Raw genomic sequence first — 24114 nt, 5'->3', positions numbered from 1 at the left:
TATTGTCATCGCCAATGCCAGTGCCAGTCCCATCCATCCTAGTGCGGTGCACACTATGAAGTGCTGCCCTGGACCGGACTGGCTTGGAGCGCCTCCGCCCTCCTCTTCCTTCTCCTAGTGCAGTCTTGCTCCTGTTCCTGCCCCTGCCCCCTCACCCCCGACTCCCTCGCTCGCTCGTGTTTTAGCGACCAGAGCTAACTGGAAAGACACTAGACTGCTTTGGGTAGAGGTACGCTGCCTCGCATACAGAGTTGGCGTGTCATGCATGTACATCTACTGGGTCGTTCCCAGAGTATCCCTGCTTGATTGGATAGACGAGGCGTGTTCCCCGCTTAATCTACCCACCCACAACCACTGAATGTGCAGAGGGGCCCCATAATTAGGACGCGACCTATGCTAAGTGCTCGCTGAGGGGGCTCGGTTTGCCTGGGCTTTTGCCGACCTTTACCTCCAATAGGACCAGGACCTTACGTGTGAAGGTGCCAAGTGCATAGGCAAGCCAAAAGGACGGTAATGAACGACTGACACCATCATCACAAAGGGCCACCCTGCGGCGTGAACTTTGCCTGTGCCGTTCCCTGGACTTTTTTTTTTTTTTTCCTAATCTGCTTCTGTGTTTTGTTTAACGACAACACCCAAGGCCCAGTACGGCCACCGACACTGCGAGCTCTGTCCCAGACAGCAACGCCAATCCTCGCGTTTGCCTTCGTTCCTCTCGTCGACTCATTCCTTCCCCGTCTACCTTCGACTGGACCCCGGAGAACCAAAGTCGGCCAGCCGGCACCAACACCCACACTCGATCACGTCCCGTCCCGTCACGTCGAGTGTACCTTTCCGACTCCCGAGCTTCCTTCTGGCCCCCCGATTGCCCAACGCTCCACGACTCTTCGTTGCCGAATACCCTCGTTTCCTTCTTCCAGCACTCGCACCAAAGGTGGGCAGCGTCTTGTGGTCGACACCGTAGCTGCCACTCGCTTTTCGCGCCACAAGACTGCTCACTTCGACACTCGTCATGTCTCGCGGTTTGGCTTGCCTGTAGTCTTGGCCCTTAGCCAGACAACCTGGCTCTCACTCGGTGTCCCCGAGTTGAACCAATTCTCGACTTGCAACAGCCTTGATATCCTCCCGTCCAACCTCGAACAAACACCCTTCAGTCAGTCCTCGCTCGCCGAGACGAAGAAAACCGGCCAATGGTATCGTCACAATCGGGGATTTCACCCGCTACCTTCCCACAATGGAACCACCACAGATCAGCATGCTGGCCCCCCCGGCCGTGACCTCTCTCCGGTCACAGGCCGGCGCCATGGAGCGATCCTTCAGCGAAGACATCCGAGAGGAAAGAGAGGAGCTACGCGAGGCTGCCGAGCAGACTCTGAATGTCATCCTCGACCTCAATCTCGACGGCACCATCCGATGGGTCAGCCCGTCATGGGCGGACGTGATTGGCACCCAGCCCGACTCGGTCCAAGGAACCGCGATTACCGATTTGATCGTCAGTGACAACAAGACGGTGTTTGCAGACACTGTAGAGTCCATGAAATCCGACGATTCACGGAGCCAGAGAGTACGCTTCGCCGTTACCCTGGGCCCCTTGTCCAGGCTGCTCCCTATTGAGAATCTCCAGGAGCAGGACCCCAATGAGACCGAGCAGTGCATCCCCGATGCTATTGACCTCGAGGCCCAAGGCATCATGGTCTACGACGGAGCCTCGGGGGGGGAGAGCCATGTGAGTACTTCTGTTATCACTGATGGCCTAGTTCTCTTGCTAATTGCTCTTCGCTTCAGACGATGTGGATGATTCGACCCTATATCGCACCTCGAGAGATCAAGATCGACCTCCCCGCTGTGATCGTTGACTCTCTTGGATCTGGCGCCGAGGTACTCGCCAGCTACCTGACGCAGCTTGCCGAGTCCGGCGTCGACGACCCTGAAAACCACCCCCCGCCCCTGCCGGTTCTGTGCCGTATCTGCGAGCGACAAATCTCGCCGTGGTGGTTTGAGAAACACACCGACCTATGTTTGCAAGAGCACAGGGCCGAAATGGATGTGCAGATGGCGCAAGACAGTTTGACGGATCACCGGAACTGTATCGTTAGGGTTTTGGATGCCCTCGAAGCAAGAAAAAGCCGGCCTTTGACGGGCGACCAGCTCTCTGGCCCAGCTGCCGAGTACAAGGGCTTGCCCATCGGGCCCCCCATATCAGCTCAATCGTCTCCTGGAAGCTCAGTGTCTCAGTCGAGAGAAAGGTCAGGTGGCTTTGGTCATTCACGAGCTCGCTCCTTTGCTATCAGGCGTCCTCAGGCAAGGATTGTGGAGCTGCTTCTCGACCTCTGCGACACGGCCATTGAGATAAGTACCCCGGCGGTGAAGGAGGCTTCCTCTCAGAACCCCGGCGAGATGAGGACGCAATCTCCCCAATCCGAGTCACGTATCTCACAGGTTATGCAGTGGCAATCGCCCAGCACCAACACGCTAGAGCAGGAGCAGGGCCTCGCCCTGCTGTGCGCCGACACCGAGAAAGCCGCCAAAACCAAGGTGGAGGCAGTCTTCAGACATCGGAAAATCATTGAATATGCCGAGCGCATTAGGATCGAGTTCGCCGTCATCGTCCAAGACTGCATCGACGAGGCAATGCGCAAAGCAGCTAGGATTGCTGCTGGCCGCTTAAGCGACTCCACCGAGGACGATGAAGAGGAGGAGGGAGCAACGCCTGCGCAGGAGGAACTCTTCTTCCAGGGGTCTTTCGAAAACCCCTCGGCCCTCGCGGTTGCCCTTCAAAACGTCAACCTGAACGAGAACACTGGCAGGGCCCGACCGACATCGTTTGTGGAATCTACGCGCTCAAGCAGTCCTAGGGAGTGCCCGACGCCGAGATCCAACTTGGGGGGGATCAACCCGTTTGCCCCTGCCCGAGAGTCCAGACGAGAATCACTCCTCTTCGAGAGTGACGCTGGGGATAGCGACGGAAGCATGCGGTCATCTTCCGTGACTTCAAGACAGCCACCCCGTACCGACTCTCCGATATCCGAGTTTGGAGATCTCCGCCGAGCCGCCAGCGCCCGGCAGCATCATCGTAGGAGCATTATCCTTCCGGGCACATCTTCTCCTCGACGTCAAGAATCGCCTTCGCGCATCAACCAGCCGTCGTCTCCTCTCCGCATCATCAAACCGCGCAACTTCCCGTTCCCACAAGATGGTCTCGCCTCTCCTGAAGCATCTCCGTTGTTGCCGGGCAGCGAGTTCAGTTCTCCGGCTCACTTGCCAGTGAATCACCACCGCCGCCAGTCTTCGGCTGCAATGTCCGAATTTGTGATGAAGGGCCCCCCCTCTCCGAGAATGACTGCTCATCAGCCTCCACCACAAGCACGGCCGGCACCTCCTTCTATCAAAGATTTTGAAATCATTAAGCCAATCAGCAAAGGCGCTTTTGGCAGTGTCTACCTGTCCAAAAAGAAGTCGACTGGAGAGTATTTTGCCATCAAGGTGTTGAAGAAGGCAGACATGGTTGCCAAGAACCAGGTCGGAAACGTCAAGGCCGAACGCGCCATCATGATGTGGCAGGGCCAAAGCGAATTTGTCGCCAAGCTCTATTGGACCTTTTCTAGCAAGGATTACCTATACCTTGTCATGGAATATCTCAATGGTGGCGACTGTGCGTCGCTCATAAAGGTGCTCGGCGGTCTTCCGGAAGACTGGGTGAAGAAGTACCTTGGTGAAGTGGTTCTCGGCGTAGAACATCTTCATAGCCGGGGCATTATCCACCGCGACCTCAAGCCAGACAACCTGCTCATTGACCAGAAGGGTCACCTGAAGCTGACGGATTTCGGCTTATCACGTATGGGTCTGGTCGGACGACAGAAACGAGCCCTCGACAGCCAAAACTCCGATCCGACGCCCGATCTCCTTAGACAGGGGCCATTTGCTCGCTCGGCGTCCCTGGCATCATCTCGCTCCACTTCGCTCGACCTTCACGGTCATGCCCACTCGCCCAGCATGACGCCGCAGATGACACCCGACACCGGGTCTAGCGGTGGACACCCCTCTTACTTCGCCCTGGGAGGGTCAGAGGCGCGGCGTGTCTCCAGCCACCGTAGCGACAGTGGCGGTAGTGAGACCCTCGCACGTATGCTCAACAGCTTTTCGTTGAACGACCAAGATCACAACTCGCAGGCCCAAAACCCACCCCCGGCGCAGGAGGACGCAGCCGAAAGCGCTAGTCAAGTCTCACCAGACCTGGCGGCACTACACCATGCCAGCACTCAGTCCAGCACTGACTTCCTGGGCAAGAGCACCCCTCCTCAGTCGTCAATGATGCCGCCGCCAATGGCTCTTTTCGATCCAGAAGACACAAATCGCCGTTTCGTGGGAACGCCCGACTACTTGGCCCCCGAGACGATCAAGGGCGAGAAACAGGACGAAACCAGCGATTGGTGGTCCGTTGGTTGCATCATGTTCGAGTTTCTCTACGGATTCCCGCCTTTCCATGCAGACGAAGCCGAACAGGTCTTTGAGAACATTCTGGCACGCAAGATACAGTGGCCCGACGAAAATGAATGCGAGCCAATTTCCGACGAGGCGAAGGATCTAATCAACAAACTGCTCTGCATGGAGCCTCAATCACGCCTTGGAGCCAACCGAGAGGAGAAGTTCCCCTGTGGTGGCGACGAGATCCGCAACCACCCATGGTTCGAGGCTATCAACTGGGAGACCCTGCTCCAGGATGAAGCACAGTTCGTCCCGCAGCTCGAGCACCCCGAGGACACCGAATACTTTGACGCTCGTGGGGCCGTCTTGCAGTCTTTCGCCGAAGAGATGGAGGATCAGCTGTCTCCGCCTATCTCTGGCGCAGGTGCCGACTACCATGATCGACCGCACGACGCCCTGTCCCGCGTTCGATCTCAGGTCAATTCCATCAAGCGGAACCTGATGCCTCTCCATATCCCTCCGCATGTTAGAGACTTGAAGAGCAGACGGCTTAGCGAGCCCGTTGTTGCCGATGATTTCGGCAGCTTTGCCTTCAAGAACCTTCCAGTGTTGGAGAAGGCCAACAAGGATGTCATTCAAAAGCTTCGGGCAGAGGCTTTGGCGTCCCAGAACAAGCCAACTGTCATCAGTCCTGGGGGCAGTGTCACATCACCTGGTCCTGCTCTCGAGGGGAGCCCAGTGTTGTCCAATCCGGTCCAGAGGACGATTTCGAATGCGAAGAACCGGCCGCAATCGCCGTCTGGTCTAAGCCACGCCAACTCGTCCCCCAGCAGGGCATCTCAGCCATCATCGCCGCTGCTTGTCTCGTTCGTCGCCGGCCAAGGCACCGAGGGCAGGCGCAAGGCATCCAGCAACTCATCGAGTCTCTCCCAGCAATCGAGCGCGTCTCACCAGCCCATCTCACTCGATATACCACGGGTTCCGCCAAGCTTGCAGAAGGCGGCGACGAGCGCTGCCGCCTCCCCTGTAAAGGGTCGTGGGGCGGCGCCTCCGCCGTTGGCTCTTTCGCCGCAAAAGATAGTGTCGACACCCCGGCAGGCTTCGAGCAGCCGATCGAGATCCTTGACTGTGGGCTCACAATCTCAGGAAGGCAGCCCAATCACTTCGGATGTTCTGTCGCACCATCGCAACCGTCGTAGCCAGGTTTTCGATATGTCGCCTTCTTCGTCCGACAACGAAGGCGACAAGCACAACGCTCTTCTCCGGGTGCAGCGGCGCCGCCAGAGCTCTCGTCGCCTCTCACAGATTGCGTTTGATGGGGGCCCGATGTTTCGGCCGTTGGATGTGCTGATTTGCGAGGACCATCCGGTCTCCCGCATGGTCATGGAAAAACTCTTGGAGAAGCTGCGTTGCCGAACCATTTCAGTATCCAACGGATCTGAAGCTGTGAGGTACGCCATGAGCGAGATCAAGTTCGACATCATTTTTTTGGAGTATAGGCTGCCTCAGATCAACGGCGCCGATGTGGCTCGGATGATTCGGGAGACTAAGAACACGAATTCTCACACACCCATCGTCGCCATCACAGCATATCTGAAAGAGCTCCAGGCTCCACACTACTTCGACTCGTTGATTGAGAAGCCGATATCGAGCTCCAAGCTTACGGAAGTCCTCAAGAATCTCTGCCAGTGGAAGCCAGAATCGCCTGGCGTCAACTACTCGATGTCCCTGTCGCACCCCCACCCCGTTCCGTCCGGACTTCGTCAGGCCAGTTCGCGGGCTGACGACAGTCCAACATCGAGCTCATCCATTTATGCTGGACGCCCAGGTAGCAGCTTGGTCACGTCGAGCAGAGAGGACTCTATCGGCTCCAGTCTTTTCGGCGACTCTGAATCCGTCTCGACCGACGATGTGCCTGTGGTCATCAGCCGAAAAGCCACTGGTGATTGGGACGAAGGCGGGTTGGGCATCAGGGAAGATGAAATTGTGCAGCCGCTCCACTCCCCCAAATCACTGCCGCAGCTCGTGACGCAACAGTCCGCACCAGGACAGCTGGAGCATACCCGAAAGCCCGCGCAGCAGCATTCGGTGGAGAAGCTGAAAGCCAGGAAAGAGCACATGGAGAAGCGCCTCGCGGATGGCACGGACTCGGCCGACGACGAGGACGAAGAATTGGGCCTCGGCCGGGAGAAGCTATTTCGAGGCAAGCCGCTGTTGCCCAGCTCCAAGCTGGGGATCGAGATGATGAGGGCCGACAGTCACGACAGTGTCACGATTGGATCAGAAAGCACACCGGAACCTGTTACCCAAGTCGTGACACCCTCGAAGGAGTTTGACATGCCTTCATTCGAGACTTTACACGACGCAGCGACCCGAACCCCTCCTGAGAGTGGCGACAGCTCGGGAGACCAGACGCTCGTCCCTGATGTCGACGAGACACCGAGACCGCTACCGGTAAACCGCGAAGACGTTGCCGACGAGGAACCCACGCCGCGTCCATTGGAAAGGTCTGGTCTGCTGAGCAACCAGTAGGACGGGAGCACCCACCGCAGCTGAAGAGGGGGTGCATACATTTATCCGCCATCGAACCCCACATCGATTGGGCGGCTTCCAACAGATACGGATCATCTTTTTCTTATTCTTTTTCTTCAGTCGTTTTCTCGACAGCGAGGCGTTCAGTGGGGACAACAGCGTCACGCAGACTGCATCTTTTCCTTGAGTTTGCCACGGGTTGGGACGGCTCCGGCGTTTATGAATTTTACTGGAGTGGTTCGGTCTTGAGGCCCCAGGGGGAACGATGGGCTGGCTTGTGAGATCGAACGATGGGAGGTTTTCTATTATGTTGCATTTGCATGGCAAGGCAGATGCGAGGATGTTGCATTGTCTTGCATGCCACCTTTCATTCTTGCACAGAATTCTTTTTTGCGACCATTGCGCGCACCACTACCAAAACACACTACTCTGGAACTTTTCCCTTTTTCTTTCTTTTTTTCCTATCTATATTGTTCAGTGTCTACACAATTTAGGCTCTCCTACAAACTGCATCGGGTCAAGAAAAGGGAGAGGTGGAACGGGACTCCAGGCGCGACAAGGTCAGGTTATTGCAACTTGGGCTTTGATACTGAAGTTGTAGACCGAGTAAACACAGCGTGGTTCTCAGGCATCTCAACATGGCATCGTTGCGTCAGGGAAGGGAGGGCTTTTTGGTCGAATTTTCCGTTTTGGTTTCTTTTGTACTTTGGTCTGATAAAGTGACCGCTAAAAGAAGGGGGGAGTCACGGCTAAAGCGAAACGACTGGCCCCCCCCAAAGACAAGACTGAATACAAACACTTTTCAGATTTGCACACATAAAGGTGGCCAAAGGCAGGCGTGTCGTCACCTACACTTCCATATCGTTACGACGTGGTTGATTAGGTTCTCGCTTTTTTCTTCTTCTATTTCGTCCGTTGTTTGCGACGTGGCTGCGCCTGTGTGGCGGTGATCTACTCACGTAGACGATCTTGGCGTTGTGACATGGGGGACACGGTGCCCTCTCGGTGAGACCACGCTTGCTGATGAATGTGACGAGTGCGATGACGGCAGCGGTGAAGTTTAAACTGCGGCTGAGCGCATCACGGAGGAGGTGGAGGGGCTCGGACTCTGGGATGGCGAGTTGGCCGGGGAGGACCTGGGCATTGGGCTTGGCGGTGAAGAATGAGGGATAGCAAGACAGGTTGATCACAGGATGTGAGTGTGTGTAGTTGACAGCTATGGCCAAGTCCGTCCGAAGAGGAGAAGGGCAAAACTAGACGGGAGGGGAAGGGGCCGGCCATTGGAGGAGAGGAGGGGGAGGATGAGGAGAAGAAGGGGGGGGGGGGGGGATTCTGGGCCGGCCCGTCTTGCTAATATCCAGACTTCCTGGCTGGGATTTTGCGTCGGTGAACGCGGTGGTCCATTTTGTCTTGTGGGCGGTAAAGACGACGAGGTTCTGGCGATGCAAACTCTACGGAAAGAAGAACTACTTGAAAAAAACCCACGCCGTCATTGGGGGAATAAGCTACGGTGGCATATTCCCGCGGGCATCGTGAGGGGTGGTGCTTGGCGGACGACGACGAGGTGGTGTTTTAAGGTGTTCGGGCCAGATGATTTTAGTATGTCCGTAACACCGAAAAAGGCAGGTGCGGTCACTACTTAAGAGAGATAGATCACCAAGCGGCAAAAGACTGGGCGGCGCGAAGTCAAAATAGAAGCAGGAAGGAAGGGAGGGCCCGGTGGGTGATGATGTGTTCGGTGGTTGTCGACAGAAAGAATAATTATGATGCATCAGTAAGGTTTGTTGTTTCTCACACACCCATTGGCTCAGGGAAGATATTCATCCCAAATGCAAGAGGGCTCCGTCCTGTATCATTCTGATGAAATAGAGAAGTTTAGGGTTTACGGCGCCAAGGATAGCTCTTGTTTTGGAACACGCTTCTCCTCGGGCTGCGGATTTTTTATTTTTATTCTGTCTGGATGTTTAGGCTCGGGTCATCACAGAGCTGACGTCTTGGGCGTCTTGGCGGTTTGGGAAGAGAAGAGGGGGGTGGGTTAGTGAGGAGCTGTGGGTGTGACGGTGTGACGGTGTGAGCGGGAAAAGTGAGAGCGAGAGGCAGAGAGAGAGGTGGAAAGGAGGATGGCATGGACGGAGGGACGAGTGAGAGAGAGAGAAGGACGTGGTAGAGAGGGACGTGAGGATGAGGGCGAGACGAGAGTGCAAAGAAGCTTTGCCAATGTGCGTGGCTTGGGAAAATCACTTGAGCTTGGCACTTGGCGAGCTACGGTTGTACGAGGGCGCGAGGGAAAAAGAGGAAAACGAGCACGCGAGCAGTTTCTCGAAGGCGGCTAGCGAGAAAGGGTGGAAAATTGCAAAAAGGCTTGGCGATGGCTCGGCATGCGGGAACGTCATGGATCGAGTGAGATTGCTCGCATATTTTTTTGGCCGTACGACTTGTCGTCGGCCGGTCGATTCTCAACGTCCATCAAACGCAAGCAAGCTTCATGCAGCCACAACGACACACCTGGGCCAGCCATGCCGGAAGTGCGGGTTGGCTGGCAGTCAATAGATCTGGCACGTTTTCCATCTGGGCGACGTGATTGGTTAATCTGGCCAGTTTTGTTTCGGTCGGGGGTGGTTCGGCGGCTTGTTGCTGAGACGTAATTCCTTTAAGCTCGTCGGTTTTTTTTAGGGGGTCCAGGAGGGAGGGGCGGCACAGTGGCAGCAGGGTGGGGAATGGGATGGGTAGCAGCGGGGTTATTTTATGGAGAGGATGGTGAAGAATGGGAGAAGATTGGCTCGAGCTGGGTTCTTTGTGGGATGGGCGATCCGGTCGGTGGTCATCTCTCTGCATCAGAGAAAAGGTGCAGGGCTTTTTTCCTGGGGGGAAGACGGCGGAGGGAGTGGAGGGGTGGGCGAGGAACCAAAAAGACTGCAGCATCTTCCTGCAGGCCGTGCAGCAAGGGCTCTGCAGCCGCAATTGGCGGGGGCGAGTCAGGAGGGCAGGCATGGAACGACTGGGCGACGTGGACCGCCAGACAACAGCTCGACCTCGGCCGGGAGGAGACATGATGTTGGGGGGATTTGGGGACAGCAAGATGGTCATGGGAGACTCCCGGGGGGGACCCGGGTTGCAGCGGAAAAGGAGGTTTCTTAGAAGGTGGCCGCGGGAGGGGACTGCCTGGTTGTGAACGTGGCCGACGATGGAAAGCTAAAGCCCGAGCTCTCTCTCTCTCATATCATGGAATTGAGGCGGGAATGACAAGAGCACACACAGGTCCGGGCTGAAGGCAAAGGCAAAAGATACCTAGCACCAGCCAGCAATGCATGGGGGCGGAGAGCAGATGGTCGGTCGCCCGTCTCGTCTCGCCTCGCCTCGCCTCACTCACCGCAGACATCGGGCCCGATTGATAGTCCAAGCTGAATGAGTACGTACTGCGCGTGTACTTACTTGTACGCATCCACACATCTTGGCATCGTACTATGGAAGATACCTAGGGTGCATAGCATCCAGGCGCCAGAATTGGTACGTACTGTGTGCTTGATTGAAAGTGGTGAGTGCTCGCGTGTCCTGCTACATGGCTCTTCTCTCGCTTATTAACGAAGGCGAAGACAAGAAGCTCCGAAAGGGCACAGGTAGGCAGGTGTAGGTGCCTGGCCTTACTGGCTCGGGTTACTGCGGTTTGAACGAGACCAGCCCAGCTGGGTGACGTAAAGCTAGTGCGCCCCGCCGTCCTCGGGTTTGCCGCAGCTGGTCCCTGGTATCAGGTTTTTTTTTCTTTTCCTCCCGAAATCTTCTTCACTCAGAGCGCTAGCAACGCACACAAAGCACTGGCTTTTTGGCCGCCCTTGTTGCCCGCCTCTTCAACGGCATGTGTCGCCTCCTCGGTACCTCTCTCTGCATATGTGCAGTATTGCCATTCTCCCTCCGGGACCCATGGATCTTCCGCAGTCTGCTGGATCATGCAGATAGAAGTGGATGTGCGTCCGAGGTCGCCGTGGACGAGGACGCGGGAGGCAAGGTCAACCAAAGGGTCCTCCTATGCATTGCCCGCCTGATTCTCCTCCTCTTCTTCTTTCTTCTTCCCACACAGTACTTTCCCATTGGATATGGATGCTGCCAATACCGTGTTGACTATGGGCGTTCCCCTCCATACCATGCTGTCCCATGCTACTGCCATGGATCACAACCCAACCCCCAGTGGGGGTGTAAGTGGGCGGAGTGGCCACACCCTTCTCCTCTTCCGTCTCTGTCCACATCGATCCCCCGTCCATCTTGGATTGGGGGGGGGTTTGGTCTGTCCATCCAAATCACCCGGCCCAACGCGCTTACAGCAACTTTTCACTTGTCTTTGATTACTGTTATCATTTGTGTCTGTTTGAAATTGGTACGGACACCCCCTTTCAATTTCTTACGCCTAGCTTGCTTTGCCGCCGTCAAACGCCCAGTCTGGAAAAAGACTCGACACTACCCTGGACCGAGGGGGCCCGTTCGGCTCATAGAGAACCGTTGACCCGCCGGTGAAGCACCACGGGATCTAATTCTCAACGGAGACTGGTCCAGAGTCGAGCGGCTCCTCGGGGTTCGGCCGTTTCCACAGACCAAGAACATCGATCTTGTCACTGAGGCAAGGCGTCGTCCCCGGCTAGACCCTCCACCATCCCGGGATCAACTTGGCCTATATCTGCTCCCGTCCCTCTTGGCCGCCCGTCCTTCTTCCCTTTCTTCTCCCGCCGTGGCCAACATCATACCCCCTTCTCCCCTTGCCTGCTTTCTTTGGGTAAAGCAAGGAGCCACTGTACTAGTGAACCTTGTTCTTGGGTATCATCCCATTGTCTCGAGGTTGCGCTTGGTCTCCCCGCAACTCCCGCCGAGACGCATCTAAATACCACACCCGCCCGCCTTCGACACCGGCGCGCCTTGGTCTTTTGCCATCTGAACCACGTCGTCTTCGTCCAGCCTTCGCCCAGGACCCAAGCCCGTGTCTCGGACACCACCCTCCCTTCACAATGGCGACCCAGCACCAACGCCATTCCGCCCCCATCGGCGTGATTCCCGTGCCCCACGGCCCAGAGACGGGCCAGGAGCATGAGGATTACCCCCGGGAACACACCACTCACCATGAGCGAGAGATCTTCGGTCATGTGACGCGTCCCGACGACTCGTACACACCGGACGGCACCTACTGGGCCGACTTGCCCTTCTGGAAGCGCGTCACCTTCGTGAGCAAGGTCGACCGCGCCGAGGCCGCCAAGGAGCTCCGTGCCACCGCCGAGATGATGAAGAAGGACCCCCTCTCACCTATCAGCTGGTACTTCCGCAATGCCGTCCTCCCCGGTGCCGGTCTCGGTCTCGAGGGCTACGTCCTCTTCTCCATCGGTAACCTTGAGCCGCTGTTCGCTGCCGTCTGGCCCGAGTGCTGGGGCAAGGCGCACACCGTCTGTACCCAGAACTGGGTTGCCTCTGTCACCTATCTCGAGATCGTCGGTATCATGATTGGTCAGGCTGCTATTGGTGTAAGTGCTAGATTCCAGAAAAGAAGTTTTGGAAAACAACAAATTCTGACTTGAGTAACAGGTTATTGGTGACTGGATTGGCCGCCGCTTTGGTCTTATTCAGGACGCTGCCATCATGTTCGTCGGTCTGCTGCTCCTAACCGGAAGTTGGGCCAGCTCTCTCCAGGGCTGGGTCATTTTCTACGCCTGGTCCCTCTTCTTCTACGGTTTCGGTGTTGGCGGTGAATACCCCATCACTGCCACTTCCTCCATGGAGAACTCTGTTACCGCCGGCCGTCTTTCTACCCGCGAAGATCGTCTTCACCGCGGCCGCAAGGTCACCATGGCTTTCCTGATGCAGGGCTGGGGTCAGCTCATCAACCAGGTGGTCCTCATCGTCCTGCTCGTCATCTTCAACCGCGGCTACGGTAATGGCCCGTACACGGTGTCCGCTGCCCAGTACACCTTCCGCCTCTCTTTCGCCCTGCCCGCCATTGGTACCCTTTGGCTCGTCTACTACCGTACCTGGAAGATGCCGCGCGCAAACCAGCAGCTTGCGCTGGCCAAGAAGAAGCAGGGTGTCACCGGTTACGACGTTAACGCTCTCAAGTACTGCTGCCAGCACTTTGGCGGCCGTCTGCTCGCTACCGCCGGAACTTGGTTCTGCAATGACGTGTTTTTCTACGGCAACAAGCTCTTCCAGGGCCAGTTCATCTCCATCATTTCCAGCAACCCCGATTCCCTCCTGACCAAGTGGAAGTGGAGCTTGATCAACGTCGTCGTCTCCCTCTGCGGTTACTACCTCGCCTCCCTGTTCATCGACAACAAGCTCTACGGCCGCAAAATGATGCAGCAGGTTGGCTTCTTCATGTGCTTCGTCATGTTCGTCATTCCCGCCTTCAACTACGATTACTACGTCAGCCCTGCCGGAGTCCACGCTTTCCAGGCCATGTACTTCCTCAGCTCTTTCTTCAACCAGTTCGGTCCCAACTCGGTCACCTTCCTCGTTGCTGGTGAGGTGTTCCCCACCCCCATTCGCGCCACCGCCCACGGATTCTCCGCCTGCATCGGCAAGGCCGGAGCCCTCCTCGCCTCTGTTCTGTACAACTACATCGACACCCGAACCAAGTTCCACGTCGTGCCCTGGTTTGGTCTCGCCGGCATGCTCCTCACCTACCTTTTCCTGCCCGACACCACGGGCCTGGATCTTAAGGAGCAGGAGCGTCGCTGGACCTACATCCGCAACGGCAAGGAGGCCGAGTACCACGGTGTTGCGGTCCACCCCAAGCATCTCAGCGTTTGGGAGCGCCTTCGCGGCGTCGGAAAGTACTACGACGCCGAGAAGGACCACAAGGCCCAGATCGAGGACATGCGCAAGGAGTGGGAGGAGAGACAGGCCATGCAGGGCGAGAAGGAGCCCGAGGTCTGGGAAGACCCCGACCTGTTCTCCGAGGCGATGCACGGATACTTCAAGGGCCAGCACAAGGGCCAGAGCTCAGGAGGCGTGATGGCGAACGACGCCCAAGCGTCTTCGTCCTCGTCGGCGCGGGAGAAGGAGGCTGACGACGAGATCCGGCCCACTCCGGCCGTCGGGGAGCTGGATGAGAAGCGTGGATAATGAGATGAACATACATCATAATCAGGAGTACAAAAATGGGGTCTGGAGTTTCTATGGGGGCGGCTTCTTGTTTTGAACTGGGTTTGAATAGAAGCATACTTAGCATGGCGTATGACACGCCCGAATATTCATGACATATTATGACTACTGTCATTTGGTTCCATTGTTCACTTCTATCTGTCTTGGTTACGGCGGTATTATTTGTTGCCAGCTCGGTACACTCGCGTTTCCTTTTCAAGCATTGGATACCATCCGGCATTTCAACGTTGGCGGCTGTCGACGTGCCCACGAAACGGGACGCTGCGAGTGAAAGTCGACATTCATTGCCTGGCTTGTAAGTAGAAGACATGATACTTGCGGAGATGATATCATATAACACCACGCCGGCAGTGACGTAACATATTTGCTAGTAGCAACAGACGCAGTCGGCATGCCTAACGGAATGAAGACGTGGGGAAGAAAAGGGGGACGGATGAACTTTAGACTGATGAGCCTTGCGAGCTTGCCGGAACGTTTGGTGGGTGTTATCGTATAAACACCTGTAGACGAAGACGTGGAGAACCCGCCCCTGCTACGCCCATATCTTTTGTACGTTTCGATAAAGGTCGTGTGCCTCCTATTCAAATCAACCCCATACTTATAGACTGTGGTGACTTTGAATGTGCAAATGCTCTCAATGTTAGTCGCATGCGTGTTTGAGGTCTTGAAGACCCATCAGATGATTTGAAATCTGCAACGGCTTTGCTTCGAACCGGCTACACTGGGGCAGCATCTGCCTTCAAGGTCGATGGCCGACGCCTCCAGCCGCACAAACCCACATCCTCTCTCCCGAAGACGTCACGGCCGCCGTTGTCAGCGCATCACCGCCGCATCCTCGAGGTTCTCGGCGTGAGCTACTTGGTACCAATATTGCCAGGTTGTCCATGCCATCCTTGCTCACTCAATCCGGTATTTGTTGCAACTATTGAAAACCTTGAGGAGGGCGAAGACGACGAGAAAGACGAAGAGAAAGACGATGTGACTGTAAAACGGCGAATAGGCAGTCTAATTTCACGCTTGCAAATAACTCCAATGACTACACATCGGCCCCCGTCCTTCGTACTCGCGCGGGCTACCACGAACTTACCCCTATCTTTGGCCTCAACCGAACCCGATATAAACATACTGGGCACTTTGATTGATTCGGGATGCTTCCTCGAATGAGACAGATACTTTATAATCCTGCAACAGACTCTCAGGATAAGACTTGTTGAGTATTTCCGTTCCGTGATACTTCTAGCTTCCCAGAGGAAACCTGCGCCCTGGTCGAGTACGTGCGTTCGGTCACCGGTCCAGAACCGATGGGAAGGTCACTAAACCGCACCAAGCTGCTTTCATGGGGGTTATCTTTGACGATTCTGGTGATGTTACTAGGTTTGTTAAGCCGCCCGAAAAGATGAAGCTTCTTTCAGAGGTGGAAATGTGCCACCATACAGGAGGCGTATACGTCCTTCCAACACCGCCAACTGCCGGAGACCCGCAAAGTCAGTGTTTGGACCTGAGCAATGGACCTGGAGTTTTTTTTTTATCGGGAATGGATGAGCATCTTGACTGTCTTTGATAGAGCTAACGGGTTCTCGGTGACGGGATGGACTATCGATGTTGCAAACACCTGGTTTGCGATGTGTTTGACCTGTACGAATGGATTGTTCTGGACGGCACCTATGTTAACCATGGATTGATTTGACCGGTCAAGCCACAGCCTTCTCCGGGACTCGACTCCAGCAGCGTTGTCAAATACTAGCAACAAGAAAGCATACGAAGTAGAGAAGTAAAATGCTCACCAAGGTGATCGTAACGTACAAGTTAACGACACACTTCTTCCTAGCATCAAACAGTTTTATTGACTGCCCATGATTACCAATTCGAACAATCTAAGATGGTCAATTTCAAATAGCCTGAGTTGATCTGGAGAACCTCTGTTAGGGTCTATAGGTTTCTTGTGAACTGCTCTTTAGTACATACGGCCATACCCACTGGAGAACTCGGTGTGCATTTATTGTATATTACTCTTATTTCCTTTTGTCAGATGTAAGCTAGTTAAGTAATAAGAGCACCAAAATCAACTTTTTCTAGCCTCCTCTAGCTGTCGATTAAGTACGCCATCAGATACGAAATGATTGTAGAAAGGCACAGCTGGCTGCAGCATCTCATAAAGGGTGTCTCCAAACCCTGCAAGCCCATGACTACAGAATGTCACACTAGGAGAGCTGTATTTCGGATGGAGATGGGCAAATAGCTGCTGCTTGCGGGGTTGCCATTCGACTTCAAGATAGCTACCAAAGCGACTTGCATTGGAGTTTTTCTTGAGTACGTGAAACGTCTTTTCGATGTGAAGCGCCTCCTCCCAAGGCGCCACCTCTACATCGTTATCGCCATCGTCCTTAAAGCAGTTGAGAGCGAGGATTTTCCGCGCATACATGCGATCCATGATGCGCTCAGGTAGAAACCAGGAGGCCGCCTCAGTCTTATCAGCAATTAGTAGGCGGCTCTGGAACTCCTCCTCATGGTGGCGGATGCAAGCCTCCACGCGCTCATCGTCAGATAAGGATGGCGGCAGGGGCAACGTAACAACCTCAATCCGGTCTGGTTGCCAATCTCGCGCTCTGCGATAACTGATTGTGCGGTCAAACAGAGCTCGCGCGAGCCGGGCACTACGGGTAGGGCAAGCGGTATGTGTTGCATCGTAGACAACGAGGGCAAATGGGGGACGTAGAGGCCGGAGTTCAGGTTCCGTTTCTGGGGTGCTCGCTGGGACTTGGTACGCGGCAAAAATTGGGGTGCCGTCGTGGCTGGGCGCAGGTTGCACAATGGTTTTTTGCACTTGGAATGGTGTTGATGGTGGGCAGTATTCACCCTCCTCTTCCTCTTCCACTTCCTCTTCCTTGTTGTTCACTTGCGCCTCTTCCAACTCTCCTCTGGAATTATAGCGGGAGGGGAACGGACCGGGGCAAAGCTGACACATGGTAGGATGCGATATCTACGATGGCTGAGGAGCATAGATTTAAGCTGATATTTGTTTTTTTCGTGTTGTTGTTTTAGGCAGCCTGACGGCTTGTGGAAACTCCATATCGGCGTTAAAGCAAACCCGAAGGTCCAGGTTCATAGGGGCTGCCCGGAGGTGTGGAGCAGGTGGGAATGGGTTGCGCCGTACGGAGGTGCCTCGCAAAAGTTTTGACTAACCCCCCTGCCAGCGTACCCATTTATTCACCAGCCAACCGGGGATTCGCCGGCGCCTTACCTAAATAGGCAAGGGGCTCTACCCCTCCCTATTGCTCTTCCAACTACTGTAATCTCAACCAAACACCACATCCAGCAGCAGCCATCAGCAGCCAACAGCAGCTAACAACCTACTTTTCGCCGTAATGGCTCCCAACTCTACGCCGTACGAACGGGCTCTTGTACTTGCCCTACGAAGTCCCTATGGAGGCAAGACTACCTAGGAAGTATCCCGGATTCTCGGTATCGATGTTTGTAAAGTTAACCGGATTTATACCCGGGTAATCAACTGCGGGTTTAAGCCTAACCTTCCTACGTTTGTAGTTAAACTAGAGTTTGTTGAGGATGCTATACGGTCTGGCAGGCCCTTTAAACAAATAGAGGATATAGTTAAGGTGGTATACTTAAAAGTTACCTGCGATCGGTATGGAAGAGAGAGGAGCTATGCTGATATTACTGGTGACGTCAGCAAGAACGGCATTAAGATCTTAGCTACTACAGTTTAGAGGATTCTCTATAAGGCAGGCTTCTATAAGACGAAGCTAATAAGGAAGCCTAGGTTGATGAAGAAGATGAAAAAGGAACGACTTGATTGGTGCCTCGCCTACCGTTACTAGACCCTTAACGACTGGAAGAAGGTCATCTAGTTAGATGAGACCTCTGTTGTACTCCTCTACCGCTAGGGATCGTACTACATCTAGCGACGCCCTTACGAGGCCTATACTTAAAGCTGTATATACAAGCGGTGGAAAGGATACTCTAAGTTTATTGTTACGACCCAACAAGTTACTAAACATAACGCCCCACCCAGCAGCAAGGACGCAGGCGGCACAAGCCTTTATATACGTAAGAACATAGGGATCAGGCTCAGCCTAATCGGTAACGGAAGAACTACAGGAAGTCACGTGATAATAAAAAGGATTAATAATTAATAAGCGGTCCTATAGGGTAGGACTAACGGACGGGAAGCGGTCCCATAAGGGTGGACCAACACGCTAAAGGCGGTCTAACATCAGGACCGACTTCTAAGTATTAGTCCTAGGCCTACTGTAAAGGATTATAAAAGAGTATAAGACTCTATAACTAGAACTAGATAGATTACTTCCCTTAGCTCTTTAGTAATTAACTTTGTAATTTATTCCGGAATAACTCTCTCTATCCTATATTAGTAAACTACTACTAACTCCCTCTATTAAACGTATAACTAATTACTATACAACCTACAACCCCTAGCTACGCTATAACAACTTACAGTACGTATAACTACTATTAAGTATCTACTACAACGCCTGTTAGTAGAAAACACTACTATCGGATACCTGACTGTAACACTTTAATTGCTCCTGTTTAGTAAGTTACCCTTAATACTTACTAAACAGTAAAAACAACAACATTATATCTACTAGAAGCGCTACCCTACAACCCCTAGCTGCACCTGCTACTCTAGTATAGAAACCAGCCCCTACAGTAGCCCCAGCTATACCAAACAATCAGCAACTATTTAACATAATAACGCAACTCCAGGCTAAAAATAAGGAGCTGCACGCTTAACTTGCAGCTCTACAACCGGTTCAGCCCCCCCAGGCTAAGTACCCTAACCTAGACCCCTTTAATAGAACTCTAGAAACGCTTTAAGGATACCTTACTAGGACTAAAGCCTACCTATAATTCTATAGTAACTCCTTTACTATAGAAGCAGACAAAGTACACTATATAGTATCCTTTTTAAAAAAAGATACCCTTACCTAGTTTAAACCAACTATAAGGGATCACCTAGAGAACACCAAGAAAGACCAAGACGATAAAACCAAGAAGGTCTTTAATAACTTTAACTACTTTAAAAAACGCCTTAAAGAAACTTTTAGTAACCCTAATAAGGAATAAGTAGCTAAACGGAAACTTATAAACCTAGTCTAGAAGACCTCAGCTAGTAAATATACTACTGAATTTTAATAAATCACCTCTAAACTAAACTAAGGAGAAGAGGCACTTATAGCTAAATTCTATTAAGGACTTCATAAAGAAGTTAAAGACGAACTTACTTATACTAATAGGCTAGATAAATTCCCTAAGTATATCGATATAGCTGTTAAAATCGACAACCGCCTATATAAACGACAACTTAAACAAAAGGGATAGCAAACTTAAAACAGCAAGGTTGAAGCTAACGTTAGTAAGAAATACCAACTAAAGCAGGGTAACTAAAACTAATATAGGAACCATTACAACAGCACTACCTATAGCTACTATAGTAGACCTATAGACCTAAGTGCTAGTATTTAAGACGATAAACGCCTACCTTAAGACCCTAAGACTATTAAATATTATAACTATAACAAGATAGGCTATATAGTATAAGACTACAAGCAACCCAAGCAACTTAAATTCCAACCTATACTAGAACAAACAAGAAGTATTAGTATTATAGAAGCTACTAGGAAAGAGGAACAGCTATATAAACAACTCTTCTAGACCGCTTGCTTTAATAACGACTATTCTACATACTAAGACAGCAAGAAACAAGCTGGATAATACCCTAAGAAGACTAGTACTAGCAAGACCCTAGCTGTCAGCTATAAGATAAGTATAAATAAACCCCTTATTAGTAAAAACGACGCCTAACTACTAGAATAAGGAAACAACCAACTTATCCTTAAACTCTATATAGTAAGAGACTACGTTAAACAACAAATTAATAAACTATATATAACAGACATACTGGATGCTATTAAAAAACGAATTTATATAAGGATTACAGTATAGGGAAACTCTTAATAGCAGTTTCACCTTACCTATAACCTTATACTAGCTATAAGAAAAGAATCTAAAAGGACCTATAGATTTAAGGATCTTAACGATAATAAAGAAGACTAAATTAAGAACGTTATTACAATAGGAATCCTAAATAGATAACTCCAACTTAGTTCTACCACCCTAATAGAGGAAGAAATACGTAACCCCTAACTTTAGGCGTAAAAGAATACCACCCCAAATGAGAAGGAGGACGTAAAGACCCTTTCTATAGGATTTAGATTCACTAGAAAAGTAAACTAGCAACTAGACGAAATATTATAAAACTAATAGATTATAGGGACTTATTTAGACACCTTAAGGCTAGAACTTTAGTAGGCTATTATTAGGAGTACTAACAATTACCACCTTAATAAGACGGATAAAGAATCCTAAATAAAGGATGATCCTAGTAAAGACGATAAAGAATATAACGATAAGTATAACGTGCTTAACAAACTTATAAAAAAGGAAATCGACCCTTATAACAATAAGCAAGAAATTTACCTCTTTAGGATTTACCTAAAAGATTTAGAATACTTCTTAAGCGTAAGCCTAACCCTAGGGGACTATAAGACTCTAGAAATAGAATACTCCCTCTACTATACTGTATTCTAGGCTGAATATATTAAAGACGAATACACCCTTTACTTAGAAAAAAAATATAACTATAGATTCTTCTTATAACGATATAAAGTAAACTTCATTCTAGAAGTATACTAAAACCAACAGCTACCTAAATAAAAGCTTAAGAAAATAGAAAGAGGTATTACTATATTTACACCCTCTCTTAAATACCCTATAAAGTATATTAACAACAGCAACCTTTACTAATAATACTACAGAAAGGACTAATACTAACTACACTATATACTTAAGGCTGCCGCCTAGAGGCATACTAAAGAAGTAAAGGAAGGACGACCTAGCCCTCCCAGGCTAAGGATCTAATCTTTAAACAGTAAGGGATTAATAAAAAACAACCCCTATTGCCTGTAAAGGGACTCTAGATGATAATAGAACGTAAGTCCCTATACGCTACTAAGGGCTAATAAAACGACAAACACCTAAGAATTAAGGTGACTATTAATAAAAGAACAGTAACTGTAATTATTAATAGTAGTATATAAGGAAACTTTATATTACTATAAATAGTAAATAAACTTAGTATCCCCTAGAGGAATAAATAAAATATATATACTTTTAGGAATATAAAAGGAACTACAGTTAAGTATAGTAGAGGCACTATTAATAAGGAGACTATATAACTCCCTTTAGTTACCTATAGCTAGAAAGAACAACTTAGCTTTAATATTATAACGATAGGAGATATAGATATCATCCTAGGAATCCTATAGCTATAAAAGTATAACCTATAGATAGATTAGAGAACCAGCCAGCTCTAATAGATAGACTTAGTTACTAAGTAGTACTATAAGGAACAGGCCTTAAATAAGTCTTTAAGACGACGATATATTACTTATATTAAAACCAGTATAATAGAAACAGAAAAACTATTAACGAAATACACCTTAGCAGACATCCTAAAGGAATACTATAAATATACTAAACTATTTATAAAAGAACTAGAAACAGGGTTACCTAAATATAGCGTATATAACTATAAAATTACCCTTAAAAAAGAAATACACCTAAAGTTCTATAAGATCTATAGACTTAACGAAACTAAACGAGAAGCCCTTAACAAGTATCTTAATAAAAACCTAAAGAAGGGTTATATTTAACCTTTTATATTACTAGCAGGATATCCTATCCTCTTTATACTAAAGAAAAATAGAAAGCTCTAATTATATATAGACTACAGGCAGCTTAATAAGATTACTATTAAAAATTACTACCTACTACCTTTAATTACTAAGCTACAAGATCTACTATATAACGTAAAATAGTTTACAGCTTTAGACCTTAAAGAAGCCTACAACCTAATTAGGATTAAGAAAGGTAAGGAATAGAAAACGGCGTTTTATATAAGAAGAGGATACTTTAAGTACCTTGTAATACCCTTTAGACTTACTAATACACCTACTACGTTTTAAACTATAATTAACTACATCCTATAAGAGTTCTTAGATATTTTTATAGTTGTCTACCTTAACGACATCCTTATCTTTTTACTAATACTTAAACTTTATAAGGAACACGTATATAAGGTACTTTAGAGACTACAGGATGTAAAGCTCCTAGTAGAACTTAAGAAAACAGAATTTTACAGTAAGAAAGTCAACTTCCTAGAATTTACTATTATACCTAGCGAAATCCATATAGAGAAAGGAAAAGTCGCTATAGTTAAGAACTAGCTGCAACTAAAAACTATTAAAGATATTTAAGTATTCCTTAGATTTATTAACTTCTATAGGCGATTTCTTAAAGGATACTCTAGTAAAATCAACCTACTCGTTAAGCTTACCTAGAAAGATACTCCCTTTAAATAAAAGAAAGAATAAAAAGAAGTATTTTAAGAAATCAAGCAACAAGTACTCTTAAAACTAGTTTTAGTTATACTAGACCTAGTAAAACTATTTAAACTTAAAACTAATGCCTTAGACTATACTATTAGAGGACAACTTAGATAACGTAATAAAGAAGGAAGACTACACCCTTACGCCTTTTTCTCTAGAAAACTAAGTAGACCTAAGCTAAACTATTAAATCTATAATAAAGAGCTTATAGCTATTATTAAAGCATTTAAGGAATAGAAGCTACAGCTGTTAGGAACTAAATATAAAGTTAAGGTTTATATAGACTATAAAAACCTAACATACTTTACTACCTTAAAAGTACTTAACAAGTAATAGATTTAATAGTTGGAATTCCTTTTAGAATTCAACTTCTAAATTATTTACGTTAAAGAAATAGAAAACGGACGGGCAGACGTACTAAGCTGAAGGCTAGATTATAAAACCTTAGTACTAGAGGAAATATTAGTTATCTTTAAAACAGACGACTAAGGCAACCTAGTGTTAATATAAAAACTCCTAATAATTAGTAATAAAGTTAATACCAGCTTAACTAGTAGAATAACAAGTAAAGTAATTATAGAGATTTATAACGCGCTAGCATATAGTTACTAAGGTGTTACTAAAATATAGAAATATATATAATAATACTACAACAAGAAAGCTATATAAGTAGAAGTAGCCTAAGCAATAAAGGACTATAAGCTCTATAAGAAAAGTAAAAACAGCCCTTATAAACCCTATAGAAAACTACAACCCCTACTAGTACCCCCTAAAGTATAACACTTAATCTTACTAGACTTTATTATTAAACTCCTAAAGTTATAAGAACTACTTAGTAAAATATAGTATAACAGTATACTTGTTATAGTAAACAGACTTACTAAGTACGCCTACTTTATCTTATACCTAGAAGCAAGTACTATAAAGGAACTTATATACACCTTCCTAAAGTATATTATTAGTAACTATAGATTACCTAAAGAAATTATATTAGATAGAGATAAACTGTTTATATTTAAGTTCTAGAAATCCCTAATTTTACAGCTTAAAGTAGATTACAAGCTATTAACCTCTTTCTACCTACAAACTAACAGACAGATAAAATAAACAAATTAGATATTAGAATAATACCTTAGATGTTACGTTAATTACAATTAAAACAACTAGGTATTACTCTTACTACTAGCGTAATTTATATACAACAGCACTATAAGAGAAAGTACTTTTAACTTACCTTTCTACCTAAACTATAGATTTAAACCTACTGTATATAGCGAACTACAGTAAGGACCTAGAGCCTTAAAAGCCGTAGCAGATATTAATAAGATGTACGACATCCAGAAGGAAGTTATAAAAGACCTAGAATTCGTTAGATAAAGAATAAAAAAATACGTAAACACCTTAAGGATTAGAGGACTAATCTTTAAAGAGGGGGATAGTGTATATCTTATACAACAAAACATTAAAACAAAGCAACTAAGCAACAAGTTAGACTATAAAAAACTTAAACCTTTTAAAATTTTAAAAAAGGTCTTAA

The 24114-nt window shown here is 49.1% G+C and overlaps 2 protein-coding genes across 2 annotated transcripts; both read left to right on the top strand.

Annotated features, from left to right (window-relative positions):
* Window positions 1-1234: 1234 nt before the first annotated feature.
* Window positions 1235-6957, top strand: EsH8_VI_000566 (protein kinase RIM15; the record flags this gene model as incomplete). The annotated part of the gene is made up of 2 exons (XM_083271819.1): window positions 1235-1726; window positions 1786-6957. The coding sequence occupies 2 exons, from the start codon at window positions 1235-1237 to the stop codon at window positions 6955-6957; spliced, it is 5664 nt and encodes a 1887-aa protein (XP_083126993.1).
* A 4991-nt stretch (window positions 6958-11948) lies between these two features.
* On the top strand, window positions 11949-14052 carry EsH8_VI_000565 (major facilitator superfamily domain-containing protein; the record flags this gene model as incomplete). The annotated part of the gene is made up of 2 exons (XM_083271818.1): window positions 11949-12455; window positions 12517-14052. 2 exons carry the CDS (start codon window positions 11949-11951, stop codon window positions 14050-14052), a joined length of 2043 nt encoding a protein of 680 aa, XP_083126992.1.
* Window positions 14053-24114: the final 10062 nt, after the last annotated feature.

This window comes from Colletotrichum jinshuiense, chromosome 6 (assembly GCF_051148585.1).
Source record: "Colletotrichum jinshuiense chromosome 6, complete sequence".
NCBI lineage: Eukaryota > Fungi > Ascomycota > Sordariomycetes > Glomerellales > Glomerellaceae > Colletotrichum > Colletotrichum jinshuiense.
The sequence above is the reverse complement of the archived record's forward strand: the minus strand, read 5'-3'. Positions and strand labels throughout refer to the sequence as shown.